Genomic DNA, 21,772 nt, shown 5'->3' with positions numbered 1-21,772 from the left:
AAACACTCATGGAAGAGTGTTGTAAAGATTTCACTGGGAGTTTTGGCTTCGGGCTTCTCCGGAGCCTCAGGGCCAGTCTGCTGCGCCATCTCAGACTTGCACATACTGTACAGTACATAAGATGGGCGAAGACTTCTCTTTGGCGGCGTCGGCTTTCCCTGACGATCGCAAGCTTCAGTATGACGCAGAGTTCCTCCTTTGTCACGCCAAGAGCCCAGCGTTCATTTCCAAGTCTGCGCAATTCCTGCGTCGTTAGAAGACACGGCAGCTGCCGAAAACGTCGCCTCGCCAGGTTGGAAACTTTCGGGGGACGATTTCAAGGTCTTCTAAAGGGGTGCGGCGGTTCTCGAGGACCACCGTAGCCCCTTCCTGCGTTTTACCGCGGACCAAGCCGGAAGAGGGGGAGAACCTGGAGGTCTTTCGCCCGGCTCTTCACGAAAAAAAGCCCACCTGCTCTCAAGTTGTAGCGCGGAGCATCAGTCCGGCAGCCGGCTACGGAGCGGGGACGTCCTTCCACCTACGCCTTCGTCTCCCCTCCTGCGGCGGAGAGCGAAAGCGAAAGCCGGGTGTGGCTCCGCCCCGCTTGCTGCAGCTGGAGGGAACCGTCGAAGCTTCACAGGCTGCGGGCTGGGCGGCTCCAGGTCCGCGCTCCGGATCTCCTCCCCCCCGCCCCTGGTCTTTCCCTTTGGCCTGCGAGAGGATCGTCGCAGCAAGAAAGCGGATCGCCCTCCCTTGAGCCAGCCTGGACATGTGGATGTTATGCGTGTGGTGGGTGCTGCTGGGCACTCTGGGCACCGGTGAGTGTCGGTTCTCGCTTCTTTTGCTGCTCTCCCTCTCGGCGGCGTTGTTCCCGCTCCAATTGCTGCTATCCCTCGCTTCGCTCTGTCTCTCTCTCGGCCTTTCGCCTCCCCCCGTGTCAAAAAATTAAAAAAAAAGAGCTAGCAGATACCCCGCGCTTTTTTTCCTCCGCGGCGGTTTTGGAGTAAGCTGCGCTGTTCCTTTCCCCCATTTCTGCTTGGCCGTGTCCTAAAGCCCCCCGGGAGAGGGAGGGGGAGCTGGGTTGTTTTTGGGGCTCCAAGGACGATAGAGTACGGCTCTTTAAAAGAAAAGAAAAAAAATAGGAGAGGAAGGGAGAGAAACTGCCTCCTCCCTTATCCCCAGCCACCCACCCGGGGAGCTGGTGAGACTTTTAGCTTCCCGTCTTATCCACTGACTGCGCCACGAAGCTGAGGCTTTTCGGTTTGTTTGGCTGGAGTGTGCCGCTGCCTTGCACCACACGTCCTCCTCTCCCCTCTCTCCCTCCCCGTCCCCCCGAGCGAGCCCAATTATTTCGACAGGCGTAGGGTGCTGAGCTCTGGGATTGGCTACCTCTTCTAACGCCTGATGCTTCCCATACGCTTCGCTTCAGGAGTCCTGCTGCTCCGAATGTGCGGTGGCAGAAGTGACAGCAGGCTGGCGGGTGTATGCGTGTGTGTGTTGGGTGGGTGGGGGGGAGGTTTTGAATGTGACTCCGGCATTCGCCCTGCTTCGGAATATGCCGAAAACCTTTCTGGGGTGCCGCTTTCCCACCTTCTGGTTGGTTTGGCTTGCGAGACAGTCCTGGTTTTGTTTTGTTTTTTCTCCCTTCCCTTCGGGTTAATGGCTACTGTTGATGGTTGCTTGTGCTGCCCTTGGAAGAACCCTGCTCAAGGATTGTGACAGTGTAGAAGCCGCCTCTTCTTTTTGACGTTAAAACTTCGGAGCACGTGTGCACAGCAACTTCCCACACACTCTGATATACACTAGCAAAGGGAGAGTAACCTGGTGGGTGAAAGTAACCAGTATTTTGTTTCACCTGGACCCCTGCCATATATGGTTGCGGGAAAGAGAGCAGAAAAACTGAATAATCTAGTTCAGGCTTGCAGTATTGCATGTACACAGCACATTTCCAGCAACACAGGATGCGACTAATGTAATCCCCAAACCTAGCTTTCGAGATTAAATGAATCATGCAGAGTGACAACATTGCGCTAGCATACTTTTTAATCAGACTGTTAATGAAGATTTTTGTTGCAAACAGATTGTTGAGTTGTGTGGGGATTATGAAAGCTCAAGTTATGCATTTCACACAGCTCTTCTTTAAGAAATGGAAGTAATAAATTATCTTTGACACTTTCCAGGTTTTTGAGAATAACTAAAATTGGTAAGCGTTCTGCGGTAATTTTAACATTTATCTTTAAAGATTTATTGACAACCTGGCTTCATTTATTGGACAAATCAGTTTCAGATTCCCCCAAAAATTATTTCTATCATTTGGAAATGCTAATGAGCTTTTTTCCTTCTAATGCAAGGTGACCATCAGATTGTCACCTTAGGAATTGATTTCCAGAGCTTGGTACTCCTGTCAGATATGTTGAACACAACTAAGACTACAGTAGTTTGACAGTGGAACCAATAAATCAGTAGGGTAGTGATCTTTACTAGATATATTCAAGCAGAGTCTAGTGAGCTATTTCTCTTGGTTGCCTTAATTTGAATTTCTGGAACAGGATAGGACTTGCTACTGAAATATGCTACAGGTATATACACCTTGAAAAATAGTACAAGGTGGTATACACCTTGTTTCCATTGACTTATGAGCGCAATTGAGCCCAAAATTTCCATTGCTAAGCAAGACAGGTGTAAAGTGAGTTTTGCCACATTTTATGATCTTAAGTGAATTGCTGCAGTTGTTAGGTTAGTAACACAGTTCTTACGTGAATATGGTGCCCCCATTGACTTTGCTTGTCAGAAGATAGCAAAAATCACATGACCCTGGAACACTGCAATTGCCATAAATTCACGCCTCTTGCCAAGCATTTGAATTTTGATCATGTGACCATAGGGATGTAGCAGCAATGGTCATAAGGGTGAAAATGGTCTTAAGTCACTTTTTTTTAGTGCCAAATGGTCACTAAACAAATAGTTGTAAGTCAAGGACTACCCATACCAATTCTATAACTTTACAGTTTCAAAGTCTCCAAACAAAACTAATTGTGATAATGGATCTACAGTATAACTGGAGAGTACCAGGGGCTGCATGATGCCTCCTCAGGTTCTTGTAGATATTAAGATTAAATAGTTCATAAAATTAATTTTTCTTCTAGCCTCTTATTATTTTGACTGTTTTCCTCTGGACATGTTCTGCCTGTCGGCTGTTCTTCCTGAATTGCAGGTTCAACCAGGATCACATTTAATTAGTTATGCAGCTGCATTATACACTATTGGCTCATATTATGCACTGAGATATTCAGAACCTTTTTGCATGGCAAAGTATTACATCTCTCTCATTTTATTCCCATGCCTTTGATTTTTCCTATACAAATTTAGGATATTGTACACTGTCCCTGTTGAACTGAGATTCATTCTGCTATTTTGGGGCCTAATTTTTCAGCTTGTCAAACTTTTCTTCAACCTTGTTCATATCCTTTCAGGTAGACATGTCAAACATGTGGCCTTAGGCCGGATCTGGCCTGTGACAGGTCCAGCCCTTGCCGCCTTGGCCCTGGCCCACCCTGGCCATGTCCACCCAGTCGGCTGCAACAACCAGGCCATGCCCACCCCGGCCTCTCAAGGGCAAACAAAACCCTGATTCTGCTATCCCGGTCCGCAGTGGCCGAGATTGAAACCCCTGCTTTAAGATATTATCTGCAAATTTGAAAATCATGTTTTCTGGCCATTCATGTCATTTACATATATATTAAGTCAAGCCCTATGATATATGGAGCCTGCCCGTTATGGCTGTAAGTCCTGAGGTCATAAAGGGTGACACATTAAGTCATGTAACTGACTTAATTTATGATCTTTTTTGTAGTGGTGGTTAAGTGAATGCCACAGTTGTTAAGGAAACTGATTGGCTATGGGGCAGTTTTGCCAAAAAACGGTAGTAAATGTCATTTTTCAGCAAAAATATAAAATACAATCACATGATCATGGGACGCTGCAAACAGCTGTAAGGGTGGGCCGATAGCCAAGTGCTTCAGATGTGGTCATGTGACCTTGGGGAGGCAGACTTTGGAATGTCAGAACTGGGTCGTTCTGGGCAAGTCCATAATTTTGAACAGTCACTGAGTGACCAGTCATAAGCTGAGGACTACCTATATACATACTTCACCCCAGCTTGACTTCATACAGGTAGTCCTCAACTTACAACTTACAAGAGTTCATTTAGTGACCGTTCAAAGTTACAACAGCACTGAAAAAAGTGACATGACAATTTTTCATAGTTATAACTTTTGAAGCTTCCCCATGATCATAATTTAGATGTTTGACAATTAGTTCATATTTATGACGATTGCTGGGTCCCAGGATCATGTGTTCACTTTTTGTGACCTGACAAAAACAGTCAACAGGGAAACCAGATTCACTTAACAATTGGGTTACTAACTTACAACCGCAGTGATTCACTATGCAAGAAATGTCATAAAATGGGGAAAAATTCACAACAGTTGTCCCTCTTAACAACAGAATTTTGAAGCTCAATTGTGGTTGTAAGTTGAGGACTACCTGTGAAGAGTCAGTCAAATACCTACAGTTGGGCTCCAAGCTAAACTTACTGTCTTCTAATTTCAATAGTGCTGAATTTTATGATCTTTGTGGTGATTGCCCTGGACTGATCCCTTAGTGGAAAGAGCAGAGTTTCAGAGGGAAGCCATTTGAAGCATCAGCTAATATGTGGGGTCATTAACTCTAATTGCAAACAATGATACGGGGTAGCTTAGAAAAAAGATGCACTGTGCATAGATACAAATGCATTTTTGAAAAGGGATATATTGTTAAACTGTGCCTCTATTATTTGTGAAGGTAGGATATCAACTATTGCCAGGGTGAATGCCTGTCCTTGTTTGGCAGGGAGGACATTGTAGAGGTATTTTGGAGTGGCATATAGCGCATCAATGAAAGTAAAGTAGCAGCAATGTGAGGAACTGGTTTTATTGGCTAACAGATCTGAGTTGAATACCCTTTGCTTGCCTTCAGCCATTCTTTTTCTACTGCTATCATAAGCAGAAGTTGAGGTGAGAGTCCTTGTTAGCCAACTCAGTGGTTATTTGCCTCTTCCAAGAACAGATGAATTTCTCAACTAGGATAAACTGCTAAAAACATGCTTGTAGACTTATTTCAGCCAATAATTTCTCATTCTGCCTTTATCGGAGCACAATTTAACTGCTGCTGGAGAAATGTCATTATAGGGAAAGCATGAGACATGATTCTCTTGTATTTAGTTGAATGGATTCCAGGGTGGATGAGTGGCCTGTTTTAGGTTTTAAACTTTCAGGCACCGTTGTTAGTGATAATGAGCCATGGAGGCACAGTGGTTAGAGTGCAGTATTGCAAGCTACTTCTGCTGACTGCCAGCTTACTGCAATTTGGCAGTTCTAATCTCACCAGGCTCAAGGTTGACTCAGTCTTCCATCCTTCCAAGATGGGTAAAATGAAGACCCAAATTGTTGGGGGCAATATGCTGACTCTGTAACTGTTTAGAGAGGGCTGTAAAGGGGTATATGTCTAAGTGCTATTGTTGTTGCTAATAGCAATTTAGTACTTAGGCTGGTTAGATAAACAGTACTAAGTAAAGGGATTTATATCAAAACAGAGTCTTTCGGAAAGGAAGCTTGCCTGAGCAGTTTCGTTTTTAACAGGAACACACAGAAAAATAAAAATCCAAGCTAAAAGTCCAACCTCCAAGTCAGTTTATCAGCCAGTCCAAAGATCAGAGTTTCGGGAACTTTTTATAAGAACAAGATATTGAAATAGGAGATAAGTCAGTTGTTTCAATAGAGAAACATGGGTCAGGAGCAGTGGTGAAATTCATTTTTTTTTACTACAGTTTCTGTGGTTGTGGCTTGGGTGTGGTGTGGCTTGGTGGGCATGGTAGGGGAAGGATACTGCAAAATCTCCATTCCCTCCCCACTCTGGAGCCAGCCAGAGGTGGCATTTGCCGGTTCTCCGAACTACTCAAAATTTCCACTACTGGTTCTCCAGAACCTGTCAGAACCTGCTGGATTTCACCTCTGGTCAGGAGTGTTCCTAAGTCAGAGTGCAGCCAGCTATCCTTAACTAAGACAATTATTCCCTTATATGGCAAGGAGTCTCATTGAGCATCTTCATTCTGCTTGCCAGTCCAAAGGAGTGGAAGAACATGCCTCAGCATCCCACTGATCCAGCTTTTCTGATGGTCCTTGTGTTTAAACAATCAAAGTTTATTCCTTGTTTGGTGTCTCCTGGGGCTGATATTCTACTGTTTCAGCTGTAGCAGCTTTTTCATAATCAAACTCTGATTCCAGGCCATGACAATGTATGCTGTAAATACATAGTTGAACTATGAAGGAAATTTGGGACATGAATTCTAAATGTGTACAGTGCCAGGACACAATTACAACTTAATAGCTTGAAAAGTTAATTATTATGTTGATGAGTTTTTGGGTCTGAATTGAGAATTGCTGATGTGGTGATTCCTTGAAGTGAAGAATTGGTATAAAATACCTAGAAAGTGAATTTATTTTCTACTATAAATGTGATAGTAACACTCTTGATTACATAGATCACATATTTACCCACCTTTTTAAACTGCATTGAATTAAAAAGATACTTTTCTTCTGATATTTTTGATAAAACCCAAGCAGTATTTGGGAGAAGTAAAAATTAAAAAATTAGCCCTAAAGAGCAAGTTAATATAGCATGGAGGAAATAATGGTAAACTATTGTGTAGTAGTGTGACCTGCAAGGTGATTCAAACATCAAAAAAAGTCAAATACATCAAGATATTCTTGTTAAAGTAAACAATGTCCCAAGCAATGTATTGTGCCATCTCTGTATTGAAACTGAGCCAACTTTCACTATGTTATTATTAGAAACCCTAACCCTAGCCCAGGGATAATCAGCAGGAGATCAGTTGAGATACAGGTAGCCCTCAACTTATGACTGATTGCTTAGTGAGCTTTTGAAGTTATGATAGATCCTGAAAAAGCTACTTACAACAAAGTTGTGAGATTCCAAAAACTGACCTGCCCATCCCAACCCTGCAGTCATATACTGCATTTTGGGCATTTGTTAACTCACCCATATTTACAACTCTTTGCAGCATCCTGAAATCATGTAACTATGATTTGTATTGTTTTTGTTGAAAACCAGAATTTATTTTTGGTTTCTGGCAAAAAATGGCCCATAACAAACGACGGGTTTGTTTAACAACTTCCGCATTTGCTGAGTAACAGCTGTTTTTTCTTAATGAATGCTGCAATATGACGATCCTCTTAACAACCATCACTACCGTGTCCCCCCCCCCCAAATGTTGCTTGGGCCTTATTATTGGGGAGGTTGGTTTTGGGTTGTCAGGTGGCTGCTCTCTTGCGAGCGGGCGCCCAAAGAGCTGGGCACAGCCTCAGGGGCAAACGGCTGTGTTGCGCTGTCACAGCAGCTCAACAAAGCCGCCATGAGGTGACCACGCTTATGAGCAGCTCTCCGGCAACCCTTTCTAGCCGAGCAGAGCACCACTCACAAACCCAGTAATATCCCAAAGGCACTAAGCTGCGTGGTGCTCTGCCCATCTGGAAATCTGCTCTAGCTCACATGCCTCCCAGCCTCACCATGCCCTGCCCCAGCTCTCCCTGCAGGGCCAGGGCACTGCCACCGCCATGCTGCTGCCACCGCTGCCATACTCCAAGCATAACCGGCTTCCAAACTCCGGAGATCCGCTGCCGAGTTTTCTGGCAGTGGCCCCTCTAGGACTATGCTCTTTGATTGTGGGCTGGCTGCGGGAAGACTCTCTGTCCCACCAGAGTCTTCCAACAGCCAGCCCACAACCATAGAGCATAGTCCCAGAGTGACTGCTGCTGGAAGACTCGGCAGCGGGTCTTGGAGTTTGGAAGCCGGTTATGCTTGGAGCACAGCGGCAGCGGCCTGGCCCTGCAGGGAGAGCTGGGCAAGGGTATGGTGACGCTGGAAGGCATGGAAGGCAGTGACGCTCTGCCTGGCTGGAGGGGGGATTGTCCAGAGGGCTTATTATTGGGGGAGGGCACATAGTTTTGCCCACAGGAAAAATATGGCATGGTCTTATTATCAGAACATGTCGTAGTTTCGGGGGAAACATGGTACTTAACAACTATAATTGTTCAAATGTTACTATGGTCATCAGTTGAGAACTACTTATAGATGTTCTGACATATCTGTGATTTGGAGAACTCTCTCTTATTAAATAAAACAAAACATATTGGTTTCTACCATTGCAATCTACTATTCACAGCATGGGATGTATATTTCTATAAAAATAATTCATGCCCCAATCAAAAATATTTCTGTGGAGCTCAGAAAAAAGGTTTCAATTTGCTGAAAAAGCCTACAAAATCATTGCCATAGAAAGTGCTCTATCAGCTAATAGAGTGTGTATAAATGGAGAAATGTGGCGCCACTGTTACTCTTTCCAGGATTGTTTGTCTAACAAACTTGCCCTAAGCATTCAATACAATATTGAATTTTGCAGGCCACAAACATTCACAAACTGTCTCTCATCACTGTAAATATACAGAACAATATGGCAGAAGAGTAACAAAGAAGGAGGACAGTAGTTGTGCACTATATAATACAGGCAAAAACTGGATTTCAATATTCTGCCAAATTGAGGTTTTTTTTTTAGTTTACGACTTGAGTCATGCACATTCAGCTATTCAGTTTGGAACTTAATATTACGAACACATGAACATCTAAAACCACTTTACCACAATATAAGAATCCCAGTGAAAGAAAGTATTAGGAAAAGGATGGATGAGGGTGATTTGGATATTTAAAGAAGAATCTACTTCCTACCTAAACACAGATCTATGAATACTAAGAAAAAAAAACACCTCAAACCAGACAGCAAGAAAATGTAAAGAAGTATCATTCCAACTCAGCTCAAACAAACAAAAAAAGATATAGTTGTATGCAAAAGTTTAGATATGTCTTTGAAATGCTTATTTCAAAGCATTTGAAATCCCTAAATCCCTACATTAATAGAAGCTGACATAACTTCTATATGGTACAAGATTAAACATGATGTCTCTATGCAAATATGAGTATATACTGGTACTTCCTATTTATGTGCAGTTGTTTACACATAAGAAAAAGAAAAATGGCAGGTACAGAATATTGGACATTTTTTCACTTACTAAATTCCAACTCTTCATTGGCACAATTAATGGATTTCAAACAATATCTGTAGTGAAAGAAGAATCCTTCTATTCTTGCTTTTAGGATTTTTTGTCCATTCTTCCTTGGAGAACTTTCTAGTTCAGAAATGTTCTTCTATTTGATTATGCTATACATTTGATATTTCTCTCCAGATTTTTCAATAGTATTCAACTGCGAGAAATGTGAAGGACATCCAAAAATCTTTTATCTCTCCTTCCTATTTCACAATTGATTCGGAAATGTGTTTCACATTTTTATCTTGTTGAACTAGTCAACCTTTTTTTTTTCCAGTATCTTCCCTGCCTGCAGGACTTCTAGGATACATTGATACCAAGATGAATGTATTTCTTCCTTTTACCAGCACATTTCCTTGACACTAGATGTCACACAACCCCAAAGCATAATAGAACTTTTGTTGAGTCCTTGATGCTTTCTGAGCTGGGTTGTATGCTTGCAGACTACCTAACTAGGTAACACCATCACTGCTAATGAGGGTAGGATTTGCTTTCTATTTATATATAGTAGCTTGGCCTTCCAGAGTTGATGTGATTCTCCTTGGTAGTTCTTTCAATTGGCAAGATGGTGTTTTCTTCAAACTTATTTGATGTAGGCAAACATTTCAATTTGAATTTAATCAGATAAAATTATTTCAAACTTATTGAAGTTTCCCCCCCCCCCCCATATTTTAAACAACTTCTGTAATGACGTCAGAGATGGAGAAGGAGAGAGAGAGAGAGAAGGAGAGGGAAAGGTTGAGATTCTCTCATGCAGTTCATTGTGTATAGGCAGTGTTGTACTGTGTATCTATAGACATATACTACAGTGCAATTATACTTTTGAGCAGGTTGTTGACATGATTTGTGGATTCTGCTTTGTAGATCTAACTAGATTTCAGGTAGCTTTAGTGAAGATTTCTCTTGATTTTCCAAATCTTCCCTTGTCTTGATTTCAACAGTTCAATATAACTTCCATTTCTTAACTCTGTTTGTCACAGCTGAAATTGGTAGCCAGAAGTCTTTAGAAAATTGTTTATACCCTCACCCTGCTTTGTAAGAGTAAATTATCTTCATTTTGTATTATGTAGGAGTTGTGTCAGCTTCTATTCACTTAAGGATTCATTGAAGTGTACAGTTTGACCAGGGGTGCCTAAACTTTTGCATCTAACTGTAAGCCTGACAGTCATGCTGTTGAATAGTCCAGTCCCTATTTTGACAAATCTAGCTACCCCTGGGGGCATTTTACTCAATCAATCTTTTGGCAGAATTATTCCTGCTCTCTTTTTCCTTGGCTCTTCCATCCAAATGACACTTCCTTATTTGAACTCCCAGTACTTTTCTTTTATGAAATATTCTCTCCCATTTTCATGTAGAATAATATGACATTAGCTTGTTAGCAGCTGCATATAACAACCATATGACACCTATCCCACTTTATACCAAACTCAATTTGGAGCCTGAATAGAGTAATCGAATGCTTAATCTTATGTAGCCCCCAAAGTTCAAATGAGCCTATTGTAAGCCTTCTTTAGTTAAAGCTAAAATAACTTCTCAAAATAGGTAGTACTCAACTTACGACCACAATTGTGCCCAAAATTTAGGTTGCTAAGTGAGGCAACATACGTTTTTCAACCTTTTCTTTAATCTTTAATCTGGAATAAAGAGTGCTTTTGTTTTTCCCGTGTCTCAGAGATCTCTTTTAGCTGTAAAATAGCTATAATCAAACATGCTTAAGAAAGTGAGAATTTTAGGGGAGCTAGTTTCCTTACAGACTACACTGCAGGTGTGAGTTTATTGACTTCTCTCTTACTCCCATCTCTCAGACTCTGGGTTCCAAGGAGAAGCTGTCTGAAGCATAAGTGGATGATCTTGTTTTTTCTTGTTGATTCTTGTTTTTTCATTGTGAGGAGAGGCTCTTTTGGCCTGGGTTTCTCACCCAGCCATTGTCTTAGTCTGCCATTCCCTGACCTGTAGATAATTTACTTAAGCATATTTTTGACTGAAGGCCAGGTTGAACATTTATAAAATAAATAGCATAACATGCCCTGATTTGTTCTTAAATCATGTTTAATGTATTTGTACAGAACACTCTTCTTTTTCTGTTACAGACACTTCAACAGGAATGTATAAGAGGTACTTTGCATGTAAATTTTTTCTTTTCTTTTTATAAAACAAATTGAGAACAGGTATGCCAGGTACCTTACATTTTTTGCTTTAGGATTTTAAGAAAAATGATTTAAAAAACATTCAGATTTTGTTACATTGCTATGCCCAATACAGCTCCGAAAAACCTTAAAAAGGCTCAGGTTATATGTGGACACTCCACCCTCTGCCCACTTCTTAAGGTGCCAAGAAGTGCTGACTACCAGCTTTCTACTCTCAAGGAACTAATGATCTTCTGGATTCTGATTGAGATCTGTCACTTTCAAGCTCTCTGAATAGGCCTTGCCACCAGGGGACTGATAGTCTTCTACCCTCTAACTGGAGATTGTCAGTTTCTCACATTTGGGTGTTATTGTCACAGTGAGGTACTGATCATCTTCTGCCTGTTGCATGGAGCCAACATTTCCTTCCCTTGGGAACAATGACTTATTCATACATGCGCCCAACTGTACATATGTATGCTACATTTTATCACTCTGGCAATCCAATTTGTGTACATTTAAATTATATTCCCATTTGTTCTTTTTCAAGAACCAAACCAGGATTAATCTTTTGTTTCTTTTCTGAAGCTCAGAAATGTTTTTCATACAGTGAATTATTTCTATCTCTGCCTGAAGGTCAACTAATGGTTATTAATTGCTCTATACATATCAGTGGGAAAGGAGAGGAAAGAGAAGACTGCATAGTAAAGGGAGAAGAGAGGCAAAAGGGTGGGGGGAATCATAGGGCTGGAAGGGACCTTGGAGGGAGGGGTCCTTATTCCATTCCAGGCAAATGGTTGTCCAATCTTTGTTAGAAAACCTCCAGCAATGGAGGAATTTCTCTTCACCCACAACTCTTGGAGGCAAGTTGTTTCATTGATTAATTGTTCTCACTGTCAAGAAATTCCTCCTTTAAAAAAAGCTTAAGAAGTAAGCTTAAGGAAAGGGAAGCTTCTTTTGTCAAACAGGAAGCAAATGTCTCCTGTGGCTTGTAGTTGATGTGTTCAAAGATATGGTTTGATGAAAGAGAAGAAAACTATCCTTTCTGCTTGCAGCATCTTCCCTTCCTTTTAAAACTCTTAAATTCATTTTCTATTTGACAATTTTGCCTTCTAATTGGTTCCTTCACCAAAGTGGGAGTGGGTGGATCGTTGAAATCTCAAAAACTTTGCTGAGATAAAGCGACTTCCTGGGTGGAGCCTGCTGCTGGTGGCAGCAAAAAACCAGCTGCCTCTGAATTCCTGGCTACGTACCTGTTTAGAGGATCTTCCATCTGATGTCTTAAGAGGTTTTCTTACCGTTCAGGCAAGAAGGAAAGAAGAAATAGTTTTGCTGGCAAATGCTCTTCGATTTTTGCAGCTTTTGTGCTTGCAGAGAGAGGGGGGCTAGCCCAAAGCAGAACGACCTCCGTTCTGGGAACTTCAAACTGCCTTGTGCGGAACAAAGTAGGTCTCCCCCACTCAGTTCAAAGTTTTGATTGATTTAATCTTATCACGAGCTGGATCCGTTTGCGTGCACAATAATTGTTTATCAAGATTTTAGCTTTTCTTTTTCTCCTCTGAAAATCTATTTACTTAGAGGCTTTTAAAATGGCGCCGAGCAGGCTGGTTTCTCCGGTAATAATGAATACTTTTTGCTAATTATCACAAGAACTCAAAACTTCAAAGGAGCATGCTTATCACTTGTTTTACAATCGGCCAGCAGAAGCTTTTTAACTAGTTACATTTTTACAAGACTTTCACTCCCAAGATGGCTAAAATATCGGCATATCTTAAAGATCACTCAAATGAGAGATATAAACGAGACTGGAAAAAATGTATATACAAAATAAATACGGGACCAAGAAACTCCAGTTAGCCTATGCTTAAGATCAGAAATGATTTAAATTGTTTAAAGTTAGTTCAGCAAGAAGAAGCTAAGGTCAATGTAGAATGTCATTAATTTCTTTATTTCTTTTTTCTCAATAGATTTTAGACTATGTTTGTTAAAAATCCATACCGTGTACGGGTTCTGGGAAGTCGGGGGGGGGGAAGAAGGAGGGGGGTAGGGGGGGTGGAGGGAGGGAGGGGCATACAAAAAAATTGTACTTCGATGTTTTAATGATTGACGAATGATGAAATATTTGTGTTTTAAAAGAAATAAAACCTTTGGGGGGGGGGAAACTTTGCTGAGATAAAGCAAAGATTCAAGCTTTGAGAATGGCCTCTTCCAGCAAAAGACTTTTGGCTCATCTTCAGCTAAGATAAAATACACGTATTCCTGCATTAGCTACATTTCCTTCTTAAAACACAAACATTAATATTTTTATTTCTCTTTCTTTTAGGTTCAGCCCAGCTGTTCTTTGAGAGTGTCCCATTTCTTGAAATAAACTACTGCAATGGACCCCATGTCATCCTCCCTTGTGTGGTAACTAATCTGAAAGACCATGACAAAAATTCAATGTTTCTGTCATGGCAATATCAAGGAAATCATTTTTTCATTTATGATGGAGCTTCGGGTAACATTACCAGAAACAGTAGTTTCGATACTGCAACTTTTCTCAACCGCTCGATGGTACCCTACGGCATTGCTTCACTTAATATATCGACAAGCCAGGCTGCTCTTGGAAATTATACTTGTGAAGTAGTAGAAGGAAACAGAGAAGGAAAAACAAGAGTTGAACTGATAACGAGTTCACGTAAGTTACTTGTTTAGATTTTCTGTGGAATCCATTGAAACTTTGATTTTTAAAATCTATCCATGAACTATTCAGATGTTGGAGAAGATCATGCGATCATCAGAAGAATACAGATGTTAGGCTTGGCTTAATATAGCTTGTCCTAATTTGGGTTTATCAATCATAATATCCATTTCCCTGAAGCCTGTTTGTATCAAGTAATATGAGAGGTATATAAAATAGGCAGAGTAAGGTGATTTTTTTTCTCTCTTTCAAATCTCAGAAATTCTACCACTCCATATCCATGAGTAGGACAGGGAAATAAAGAAATGTGAATTAAAGAATCTAAAAATTTCCCCACTTAGGGCAAATTTGGTAGTTTCACAGCAGAATGCAATTTACTTTTCAGGTGGTGTTTGAGAAATAGTTTTCATTGCCCTCCTGTATGTGTTCCTATGCCAAATAATGTTGCTAAAGGAAGGACTTTTTGCTTTAAACGAAGGGCATGCAGACTGTTTTGTGCATATGCACTGTCTTTATTCTGTCCTTTCAGAGGACATCACTACACTCTGCTTGAAAAGTCTGACTTTGCAGGCTTAATCTTCTACTTTCCATGGCCTGAGTCATGTCATCTAATAATAGATCAATGGAATAAAGATTTGCATTTAATATAAACAGGTAAACTAACAATGGTGAACAAAAACTCTAACCCAAAAATATAGATTGGTTGGTTTTGAAATGATCTTCTCTCCTTGGAGATTTGTTCAGAGTGGAAAATTGACTGGAAATGAATCATTAGCAAATAATTGAAATTAGAATACTCTCATATAAGGTTTCTCCACTTCTCCTCCATCTTCAAGTATTTGGTTTGCCAAACTTTAGCTGTCCTGAGTCCCTTTGGAACTGTAAAGAACCATGAAAACTTTAACTGAACAATGGCTATGGCTTAATATAGCTTTTCCTAATTTGGGTTTATCAATCATAATATCCATTTCCCTAAAGCCTGTTTGTAGCAAGTAATATGAGAAGTATATAAAATAGGCAGAGTAAGGTGATTTTTGACACATGCTACGAAGGCTTGAAAATAGACGTAAAATCTAATTGTTAGCTAAGACTATCCCATGCCATTTTCCAATAAGACTAAAAAAACATTTTCTCCCAAAAGTCAATAGGATTATTTCTTTATTTACTTAGGAAGAAAACTTTATGGTAAATGTTGAAGTACCCGGTAAATCTGTTGGATGGGGAAAATAGTGTGGTTAAATGCCATGCCGTTATTCTCAGCCATATAATTTTGCAGCCATACTTCAGAAATGCAAAGAAAAGCCAATTAAAATGCCCAGCAAATACAAATTCTTCTCTGTAGAAAACTCTGATAAAAATATTCAACCAGGATTAGGGAGATGAAGATAAACCCATCATAGACACAATATTCTCCAGATATTGTTTTCAGTTCCTCTGAGCCTAAAGGTGAAATGATTGTAGACGAGGTATACACATAATTGAACGAATGAATGAGGTTCAGTTCTTTAATGATAAAGGTAAGATGAAATTACTCCAAGAAATATTGTATTAGACATAGTACGTTGGACATACAGGATGAATGTGCACCTTAAGACCGAAAGGAGAAGAACGGAATTAAATGAAAAATTTTGCAGGTTTGAAACTGAACAATATTTTCAATGTATTTCCCAAGCAAATCAATATTTTTGAGAGTAATAAAGTCAGTTGTTTTAAAAATAAGTATTATTACATGAAGAAAATATGTAGAGACATGTATTTTTCCTAAAAGATTGGAATATATTGAATGAGTAGAGAAGAATCAGAATGAAGGGAAATGGTAGCTAATGATATTTAATTATGTGATCAAATGCAGTTCTGCACAATAGTGTAATTATCATTGGAATAGTTATGAAAATGGTTAGGCTAACTTTTGAGAGAACCAGTCCACCAATTATGATTAATAATCATAAGAAATAAAAGCTCTTTGTTCATAAATTTGTTTCTTTATCTGATCATCCATTTGCTCCATTTAGTCTTTTCATCTTTTAGCTAACTTTGACTCTTTGTCATTATATGATTTTAGCATAATGTTGGAATATTATCTAATTTACATGCGGTACAATCTCTGTTAAGGAACACCTTAAATGATCTTAATGTTAGCATCTAATCCTAACTGTATCTAAGACCAGAAATAAATGACCTATAGCTGGATGTTTCTTAAAACCATTTCTAATATTTTCGAGTGCACTTGTGATTTATCTATAATATATGCATGTCCAAGGAAGGAAAGCCTGTAAAAAGTCAAATGTTTCTTGTAATAGTATGCCAGAAAGGTTTCTCCTAGTGCATTTGGATCAAAAGCTGCTGGTGCAAAGATTTTCTGTCTCTGTGGAACCTTGTACTGCTACTGCTACTGTTCCTCTGGCTGTACTTCAACTAGATCAGGGCTGTCAAACACACAGCCCACGGCCCTGATGCGTCACGTGCTGGCCACGTCCAGTTTAATGAAGGGGAAAAAAGTCATGATATTTCATGTGATGATGCAAGTTTGACCCCTTTAGACTAGATAGACCCACAAGCTTGCTTGGTACAAGTTAATTTCATATTATAGAAATATGTAAAAAAACATAAAATGTGAGCCAGTTTTTCAGATTATAGTTGTGCAATACTGAATGATCATTCCCTAATCTGGTCTTTCAAATCTTCCCATGGTGCGCCTAATAGTACTGTAACTGAGTCTGTCCAGCTTGCTGCTGGTCAGCCTTTTCTTTTCTTTCTTCCATCTTTCTCAGCATTCGGTAGAGAATTAAGTTCTTGCATAATGTGTCCAAAGTCAGATAATTTGAGTCTGGTCATTTGTGGGTGGATTTTTCCTTAGCTATCTATGTAATTCTTAGGGATTGTTTTTTCCAACATCAAAGTTCCAAACATCACTATTATTTCTTTTCTGGTTCTTTAAAGTCCAATGTTCCATAGAGTGTCACAAGGAGTACTATTGTTTGCACTACAGGTAATCCTCGATTTACAATTCATTTAGTAACTCTCCAAAGTTATATCACTGAAAAAAGTGATCATGACTATTTTTCACACTTACGGCCATTGCAGCATCTCCAGAGTCACATAATCAAAATTCAAACAGTTGGCAATTGACTCATGTTTATGATGGCTGCAGTGTCCTGGGATTTTGTGATCACCTTTTGCAAACTTCTGACAAGCAAAACCAATGGGATTCACCGTGTTACAAACTTAACAACTGCAAAAATGTTGTAAACCGGGGGAAAATTCACTTAACAATTGTCTCGCTTAGTAACATAAATGTTGGGCTCAATTGTGGTCATATGTCAAGGACTATCTGTGTTTTGACACATCATAGCAACTGAATATATTTGATTCAAAGAACTGTAATACCATTCAGTAAATATCATGTTGCAATTACTTTGGATACTGCAAAGAACTGTAGCTAGTGAGCAAAATTTAAAAGTTCCTTAAAATAAAACCACATATTAGACAAAATATGCTAAGTAAGTCGTTTGAGATTAATAAATTGCACATAATATATAGAAGGTGGAAGTGGAAGTGATAGTATATTCCTCCAGTCCTAAGAGAAACAATTATCTTAAGGATGGTAGCTGCAGATTACACTATATGGGCCAAACTTCCTTTTTGCTCAGTTCCTGTTCCAGTTCTTTTTCTGATAACAGCCAACAAGATTTTTTCCCATCTACATTCATTATACTAATTTTTTTTTAATTAACCAACTCTAGTTGGAATTTGAGGCTTAAAGTAGGCTTCAGAACCTAGATGGCTTAGTTTCCAGAATTTTAAGAGAGTCAAATTATTTATGTGAAGGATTATCATTAATTCTGGGGTATAGGATAGAATCTAAAGATTATAAAACATCCTATTGAAAGTAGCCAAAAACTACAGTGCTTCAGAATATTTGTCAAAAAAATTACATGAATAGTTCCACGTTGTCACTAAGAGTCAACTTTAAATCAAACTAGTCTCTACTTTTACCTTCAATGGAAAAGGAAGCAGGTAATTATCTTGCAGCCAGGAGCAACTTAAAGTATGTTTCATCTTTGGTTTTTAGAGATATTTAAATGAACTTGAAATAAATTCCTTAATTCTGTCTCTCTCTCTTCCCCCTTACTTTTTCTAAAATGGAAAAATATGATTTTTATGGAGTTTGAAGCAATAAAGCAAGTGTTTCAGCAGCTGCTGGCTGTTTATTCCAGTTCATTTTAAAAGTCCTTTTATATTTCTGCAAAGCTTGAACTTCCCCAAGTCTTTTGAGATTTTAATGCATGCTGTGTCGCCTCCTTTTGCCTATCTGAAAATCAGGACACAGAAAAATAAGTTTTATGGATGAATAAATTGATAAGAGCAAAACGTAGATTTTTGACTTTCTTTCACATTCAAACTATGGTTGTATCTGGATTATTAGATTAAAATCAGAGGTGGGTTCCTTCCGGTTCGGCCCAGTTCGGCCAAACTGGTAGTGATATGCCTGCCTGGGTCTCAGAACTGGCAGCAACCCAGGCTGGCCACACCCCCGAACCGGTTCATCGGTCACTGTCATCACCTTTTTAAATTTCCATTGAATGTGCATGCTCATGCAGCATGCATCCAGCACACGCATGTGCATGAAGTTTGCACACGAGCGAACCAGCCATAACACTGGCTAGAACCCACCCATGATTAAAATGTGCAGTCTTGTAAAATTACATGACTGTGAACATCTTTATTTTTATTTTATTTTATTTTGTACCAAATGTAGCATTTAGAAATATGAATGCATAATTATAAAAATGATATAGTAACATTTTAATAATTCTGGACATTAGATAATGTGTTCACCATTTTGTGTAAAAGTTATTTTGTGAGGGGTGAACTTCTTTGGGAAGAAATCTGAATTTTATCAAATATAGCAGCAGCAGCAGTAGTAGTAATTACCTCCCTGCGTCCCATCAGATCGCACAGGGTAGGCCTCCTCCGAATTCCATCCGCCAGTCAGTGCCGACTGGCGACTACGCGGAGGAGAGCCTTCTCAGTTGCAGCTCCGACGCTATGGAACAATCTCCCCGTGGAGATCCGCACCCTCACCACCGCCCAGGCCTTCCGCACGGCCCTTAAGATCTGGCTATCCCGTCAGGCCTGGGGATAAAAAATCTTAGTTCGTCCCCTCCCGAATGATGAATGAATGTTGTGCCCTATTTTTTAATATTATGTATTGTCTTATGTTTTTTGTCTTTGTACCCCCTTTCCCGTGTTTTGTAAGCCGCCCTGAGTCCCCTCAGGGAAAAGGGCGGCCTATAAATTATAATAAACATAAACATAAACATAAACATAAACATTATTATTATTATTATTATTATTATACAATTGTATCACAGCAGCCAGTTGTTTCGCCGGATTTGGCATTGGTTACTAGTCGGGCCCCACCCAGGGGCCTAGGACGTCGTAACGTATTTTCGTAATATGCGTGCAGATCCAAGTAGTGCGGCTTTTTGCATTTGACTGATGGTGATTTTGTCAATTTTTAACTGTTTTAAATATAATTCCAGTGCTTTTGGAATAGCACCCAGTGTGCCAATTACCACTGGAATTACCACTGCTGTTTTATGCCATAGTCATTGAATTTCAATTTTTAAGTCCTGGTATTTTGCGATTTTTTCATGTTCCTTCTTGGCGACCCTGCTATCACCTGGTATTGCAATGTCTATGATTGTAACCTTATTTTTCTCAACCTGTGTGATGTCTGGTGTATTATGCACCAGTATTTTGTCCGTTTGTATACAGAAATCCCACAAGATCTTGACCATCTGATTTTCGGTGACTTTTTCAGGCTGATGTTCTCACCAGTTTGTTGCTGTTTTAATATTAAAATTTTTGCACAAATTCCAATGGATCATTTGCGCTACTGAATTGTGCCGCAATTTATAATCAGTCTGCACGATTTTTTTACAGCAGCTGAGTATGTGATCAACAGTTTCATCAGCTTCTTTGCAAAGTCTTCATTTGGCATCATCAGAGGATTTTTCGATTTTGGCCTTAATGGCATTTGTGCGGATACCTTGTTCTTGCGCAGCCAGGATTAGTGACTCTGTTTCTTTCTTTAATGTACCTGTTGTTAACCATAACCAGGTTTGTTCACTGTCCACTTTATCTTTTCCCCCCCCAGAAATTGGCCATGCAGTGCTTTGTCCCTTGCCTCCCACGCCCTCTACTGGAGATCTCTTAACGCAAGAATTTCTTTTTGAAACCCTTAAAGAGTTCAGACAGGAAATTAAACAACTTTTATCGGACTTATATGATAAACTGGACGCCAAGATTGCTCAAACAATGGAAGATACGAAGCGGTGCTGAATTTGGACAAATATTGTATGGGACTTATATAAGACTTGTTTGAATCTTAATTTAAACTGTGCATGATCTATTCTTTGGGGCGAGGAGAGCGGAGATCGTAGTTTTTTTTTGATTGTGGTTTGGGATGAATGGAGTCGGGTGGTGTGGGGTAGATGGAAGGGTAGTGAAAGTTCAATTAGATTACCTTGATCCAGAATGTAAGCTGATTTTTGTATAAATTGTTATTTGAATACAAGGTTAAGAAAGATTATCTGGAGAGTCTACACGAGGGTGGAGTAAATATGAGAGGAGCAATGGATGAGGATAAAATATATATGCGGACACGGGTAAAGGCAGGATGGGAGGTATAGAATTTATATGCGGAAGCAGGTAAAGATATTGTTTAAGATTTTAAAAATAATGAGAAGCTGAGGTTAATGTTAGAGAGTATATTGACTTCTCTTTCTTGGGGGGGGGTTTCCCCCCTTTTTTTTCTTTTTATTATTCTTTTCTTTTTTGTTCTTTATTTTATTTTTTATTTTTTTTGTAACTTCTAATCTATTTGGTTTCAATATACTCCAGACTTTGCTTGATAAAGAACGATGCCGGGAATGGGACCTGGGAAGTCGGAAGGGGGTCAGGTAGGGGGGTTCAGGGGGTGGGTGGGGGGGGAGGGTGGAAATATAGACTCAATTTTCAGAACAATGAATGCACTTGGATACTGTTGCTTTTTTTTCCTTTTTTTTTCTTTTCTTCGTTCTTTTCCTTTTATTTTTCTTTTGTTTTAGTATAAAACAAATAGACCAATGAATACTAGAAATACACCGAAGCGAGGTGTAGAGGGAAAGAAGAGGGGGGAATTAAGAGGGAGTGAGAAGGGAATGTAAGGAGGGTGAGATGGTGGGAAGGGGAGAAAGGAATGGCTGAGGGGGAAGGGAAGTAGAAGAGGGGATTGTTGGAAGGGGGAAATGAAAGTTGGAGGGGTAGAAGGAAGGGTGTATGTAGGATAGAAGTGTTATGAGTTGTTTATTGTTTCTTTTTTTTTTTAACTGCACAGCATTTAAGTGATTGTATAAAGGAAAATGAAAATGTAATAAAAGAATCTTTGATGAAAACCCACTTTAAAATTATTTTATCCAATGAATAAATACAAACCTGAAATTGTATCCCTCTTTTCCACCCATCTAGGCTAGGGAAGGAAGGAACGTATTACAAGATAAAACAGTAAATATTAAGATTTCTCTGTGCCAGAAGTTTGTAGGGAGAAAGAGCACACTAAAAATGTTTCCTGAGATGAAATCTTTTCTTGTATTATCTTCCTCTTTGTTGGAATCTCATGGCTACCATATAAAAAAGAGGATCTCTACAAATGTGGGGTCAGAAAGAAATCTTCCTGTGACCACTGGAAGAATCCATTGGGAGAATCCATTGTTTTTTCTTAG

The 21,772-nt window shown here is 39.8% G+C and overlaps 1 protein-coding gene across 7 annotated transcripts in view; it reads left to right on the top strand.

Moving 5' to 3' along the window:
• Positions 1-200: 200 nt before the first annotated feature.
• CD47 (CD47 molecule) overlaps positions 201-21,772 on the top strand; it is an 81,779-nt gene continuing 60,207 nt past the window's right edge. For 3 of the 7 annotated variants that reach the window (XM_087721432.1, XM_087721430.1, XM_087721429.1), the window contains exons 1-2: positions 202-797; positions 13,647-14,000. In XM_087721432.1, the coding sequence (XP_087577558.1) occupies positions 749-797; positions 13,647-14,000 (403 nt within the window). In that variant the 5' untranslated portion in view covers positions 202-748. Of the gene's footprint in view, positions 798-13,646; positions 14,001-21,772 lie in introns of all 7 variants that reach the window. The other 4 variants (XR_015697480.1, XR_015697479.1, XM_087721428.1 and 1 more) reach the window with 3 other exon arrangements.

Source organism: Thamnophis sirtalis, unplaced genomic scaffold (genome assembly GCF_051295495.1).
Source record: "Thamnophis sirtalis isolate CommonGarterSnake01/CBP01778 unplaced genomic scaffold, rThaSir2_p1.2 scaffold_8, whole genome shotgun sequence".
Taxonomy (NCBI): domain Eukaryota; kingdom Metazoa; phylum Chordata; class Lepidosauria; order Squamata; family Natricidae; genus Thamnophis; species Thamnophis sirtalis.
This window is presented reverse-complemented; position numbering and strand designations above follow the sequence as displayed.